The 4541-nt window shown below is 40.1% G+C and overlaps 1 protein-coding gene across 1 annotated transcript in view; it reads left to right on the forward strand.

The window, feature by feature from the left end:
- Positions 1 to 502: 502 nt before the first annotated feature.
- The window catches only part of plekha7b (pleckstrin homology domain containing, family A member 7b), a 65838-nt gene continuing 61799 nt past the window's right edge, over positions 503 to 4541 (forward strand). Inside the window, exons 1-3 of the mRNA XM_035682442.1 lie at positions 503 to 621; positions 731 to 807; positions 947 to 1004. Of these exons, the coding sequence (XP_035538335.1) occupies positions 539 to 621; positions 731 to 807; positions 947 to 1004 (218 nt within the window). The 5' untranslated portion in view covers positions 503 to 538. The remainder of the gene's footprint in view (positions 622 to 730; positions 808 to 946; positions 1005 to 4541) is intronic.

The raw sequence follows: 4541 nt of genomic DNA on the forward strand, positions 1-4541 counted from the left end.
TTAATTTATACTGGCTTAATTAAAATATTCCTGTAATCCTTTAATACCCCTTAAATGACTTTTTTTTGCTTTCATGTGTAGCCACTACTACAATTACTTTTAGGATTGCTACATGCTTTTTTCCTATTTTAGTTTTAGTAAATTTTTGTTTTATGTATGTGCCAAACATCATAGTATTGAATTGTCTTAAGTAGTCATAAGTTTCAGCTTTAACCCAGTGCACTTCTACTACACCCTCGGGGCAACACCCTATACCTTTCTCCGCAGTGGGCTTCATTTATTATTCTTCTGTAGAGCTCTGAGCTTTGTTTTAATCATACACCAGACTGCTACTTGTGGGAACCGGTTATCCGCTTTTCGTCAGCTCGAATTACATTACAATTACAAGAGAGTGGTGGAAGTGGTCCGAGTTTGGTATTCTTCCCCTTTAAAAACTATGCAGCCCTAGCGGTGGTTATTATCTGGGCTCCCTGGAAAAGTCTGCGGACAGGGAGAGGGAGAAGAGGCGGGGGGGGGGACAAGCCGAGTCGGAGAGATCATGGCGGCACCTCTTGGACGGGACACCCTACCTGACCACTGGTCGTATGGAGTTTGTAGAGATGGCCGGGTCTTCTTTATCAAGTGAGCGGGCGGTTTTTACTACTCAACGCTTGTTTCTTTACGAGGCGTTATAACCGTGAAGGATTTTTGTTGTTTCATTATCGTTCAGTAACAGGTGTCTTTCTTGCAGTGATAAAAGTCATAGCACTACTTGGCTACATCCACGCACTGGTGAACCTGTTAACTCGGGACACATGATACGGTCAGGTACGCGACAAACTATCTGATTTGTAGGATGCCGAGGGGACTTCTTTTCCTATTTTTTCCCCCTATTTTTTTCCCCCTTTTTTTGCTGCAATGTGTTTTCTGTCTGTGGCGTTCAATGTGGTTCTTGTTCGTCTTATAGATTTGCCAAGAGGATGGGAAGAGGGCTTCACGGACGAAGGAGCGAGCTACTTCATCAAGTGAGTGGCTCGAGAGCATTGTTGCACTGTTGCATTGTTGCACCGTGTAAAATTTGATCCCATTAGCTGCTTTTTAAAAGTGCTGTGCGTGTGTGTGTGTGTGTGTGTGTGTGTGTGTACAATGCTTTCATTTCCTTTCTGTCACTGTGCAGTTCTGACACGTTTGAGTTACAGTCAAACACTGATACTCAAACTACATTAAAAGGCTGTGCCGCAGACACAGTATGTCATCTAAAAAACACAGTATGCACGTGACAAATGACACATGAACACACCAGCATATGGATTAACACACAGGGGGTCCCATCAGATAGGTGAAACCAATTACCTCTGCCTGCATTGTGAATGGAAAGTGGCAGTGCCTAGCAGGACAGGAGGAAGGCTATTAAAATTCTCCTCACATCCTCCATGCAGGACCTCTACTCTCTCCATTAGATAGGTGTGTGTGGCAGTGTGTGAGAGAGAGTGTGTGTGTGTGTGTGTGATAGAGGGACTGTAAAGGTTGCAGGAGAGGGGTGTGACCGTGTGGTGACAGAGATGTATAGCATGATTGCATTATTGAAGCAGAAAGGACAGGATTTACAAAGTCACAGATGTGTGAAGTGTTTTTTTTTTGTTTTTTTTGGTCAGATTTTCACATGTCCTTCACACATTAACATTTGTAGGATTCAGGTTGAACATCAGCGAAAGGCACCACAGCATCAGTACCACACTGACTCATCCATTATGTTAAGTTCCTCAAGGATTATGTGCATTATATTTGCATTTTTCCATCTGCAGTGCTATACATCATAGATTTATATGCGGATTCTGGTCTGCGTGTCAGTGTATATCAGATGGTTACTGTGAGAGGAACCAGGACACAACAGCCACCAGCAAATTATGCTGAAAGCAATCACATAAGTCAGGCTAACAATGACAAACAGAAAGCTTAGTGTAAAACAAAGTGGAGACAAATTCTTTATTGGCGCTGGATCATTGTGAATTACAATTACTTCTCCCACAATAGCTTGTTTAAGGTTTTGTAGTTCCACTGCCCGTAGTCCTGTTATGGCCCTTTTAGCTTGCCCCATTTGTTCCAGACAGAAGGCCTGTATGGTGAGGTTTTATATCCCCATAGTTGCAGTCTTTCTGATGTTGATACTTTACTAATAAGAGGCCTTTGCTCAACAGCATGCAATGCTCTGCAGACACCAGTTTGCAGCACTGAATTAACTAAATAGGTATTCATTTTAGCAACACCTGCACTCAGACATAAGTATCAAATGGGTACTATACCAGTTGTTTTGAGAAACAAATGATGTCCGTGCATTCAGTAGCCACTTCGAAAAAAAACATTCTGGCGTTCAAAGAGACAAGAAAAAAAGACACATAAAATGGTTTCAGCTAACAAATTTGTTGTTGCTGACACTTATACTGTGTGTAGGATAAAGGCGGTCGTTGTGTCTCCCTCGTTCACGCACTTTTTCTCTGCAAGAAGCGAGAACAATACAACAGTGAAGTTGTGTGATATATGGTAGCCTAAATGTCAAGGCTGTTAAATGAGTCGACTACTTGTTGCGCATTTAGCTTGGTGGAAGGATCCTGTTTTTGCTCCCGCTCCCTGCTTGTTTCATTGTTTTCAAGGGCTAATTTCTCCGGGAGTCAAACAGAACACACCAAGACTGCTCTGTTGTACCATTCAACTTATCTTAAGCATAGTAGAGATCCATGTTCTCTTGGTGCATGAAAGAAAGTAAAATCATTGTGTGTTTGCCAGAGTAGATTAAACTGCTGAGCGATTAATTTCATTTATAATATAATTGCATTGTGAAAAAAAATGCTAATACAAACTAGATTTGAGATTTGAGCTCAGTAAATTGTAACAAATTGATAGTGAGATAATGCTGTAATAATGATCACGGTATTATGAGCCTCAGGTGTAAATGTATAAGTAAATCAAGATAGCTGAAATGTTATTAAAACACAGCATTGATTTGCTGTATGGCAGATTTATTGGTCTTTGTTTAATTCTTGAAGCAGTGTGACTATGAAGTCCCATATTGAAGTGTAGTATTCAGATAATTACTTTGAGAAACTGATGATTGGTGTACAGCTCAGTGGCGGAAATTAATGTTGCGAGCGAGTTTATTGTTCTCCGGTGATGATGGAGTATTGTCATTTTGTCATTGTGTATCAAGCGTATCTTTGGCGGTTTATTTGATTTAATGCAGACCTGGATGATGGCAGGTTTCTGTATTAGTCCCATGTGTCTACAGGGTAATTATAGGAAGTGTCGATGTGTCAAGCTTACCTGGCTTTTAACTCCAGCACTCAGCTAATTAAGCTATGAGTGGATACACAAGCCTGCTTAATTTACTACTACTTTGTTCTTAAAAACATGAGCTGACTCTCCAGGAATATTTTGGTGGAAGATATGCTTTGGTTATTAATGTTAGCTGGCAATATTCAAACACTAAAGACAGCGAATATGGCTCCAACTCAGTGGGATTAATCCTTTCAATCACATTCGAAAAATTGGAAAGGGACTGGACAGCTTGGACTGTGACCCTATTTCCGACCATTGAAATTATCCCAAGTGTTAGTCTTTAGTTTATAACTGGCAACAACTCAGCTTTTTTTTTTAAATTCCTCTTCATTTTTACAGGAACAACCTCCAGATTAGTGTTTTTTGCTCCAGGTTGCAAATTACGGTTCTTTTTGTTTGGTGAAATTTCATCTCAGACTCACGTCATTTTCACTTAAACATCAGATGTTATCAGGAGCTCTGTTAAAGTGGATTATCAGATTTTTATAACAAAGCAAGTAAGTTTTTTTGATATAAACAAACTGCTGTCCATCCTAATCACTTAACTGTCCAGGAAGTATACAGCAACAAACTGGAGCAGGACTGAAGTCCACGTGGTGCTGCCGTGACAACGGTCAGTAGATTGGGTTGTGTGTTGATGGTGGAATTTACCCGAGGTGGAGTACAAAGGAAGGATTGTTCAGACGCCACTGCTGTGGCAAAACTCACATTTATTTACACCTCGCTGTAGACCAACCTGAACTATATGTTTAATGTGTGTAGTTTTTGTTTAGGTCTACTTCACTTTAGTTACAGTTCTAATATATACTGATGTTAACCCATCAATAGACTGAACGTAGACAGGAAATTGTCAAAACTAAGTTGTCATCCGTGGCAGCAGATTGAAATAGAGTCACTGACTGTCATACTTATGGAAAATCTCGAAGGAAGTGACCCAATTTGGAAATCATCTTCCAAAATCATCTCATTCCAATCCCTGCAGATGATATGCTGCAGATGAAACAGGCTTGTGTGTTGAGGTAAGCTTGAGTAATGGATGCATATCAATAGAAGGTCACCAACATTGGACACCAACATAATATTGACAATGACATGTGTGGCAATGAGATGTGTATAACATAATGTATAATTAGGTAGTGTACAACTAAATTAGCTAGGAAAACCATTTAGGAAGATCTGTTAGCAGAAATGGGATATAACATTCACATGTTTTTGTGTATAATCACCTG

Source organism: Morone saxatilis, unplaced genomic scaffold (genome assembly GCF_004916995.1).
Source record: "Morone saxatilis isolate NCDOM2014 unplaced genomic scaffold, NCSU_SB_2.0 Contig11, whole genome shotgun sequence".
Classification (NCBI taxonomy): Eukaryota; Metazoa; Chordata; class Actinopteri; family Moronidae; genus Morone; species Morone saxatilis.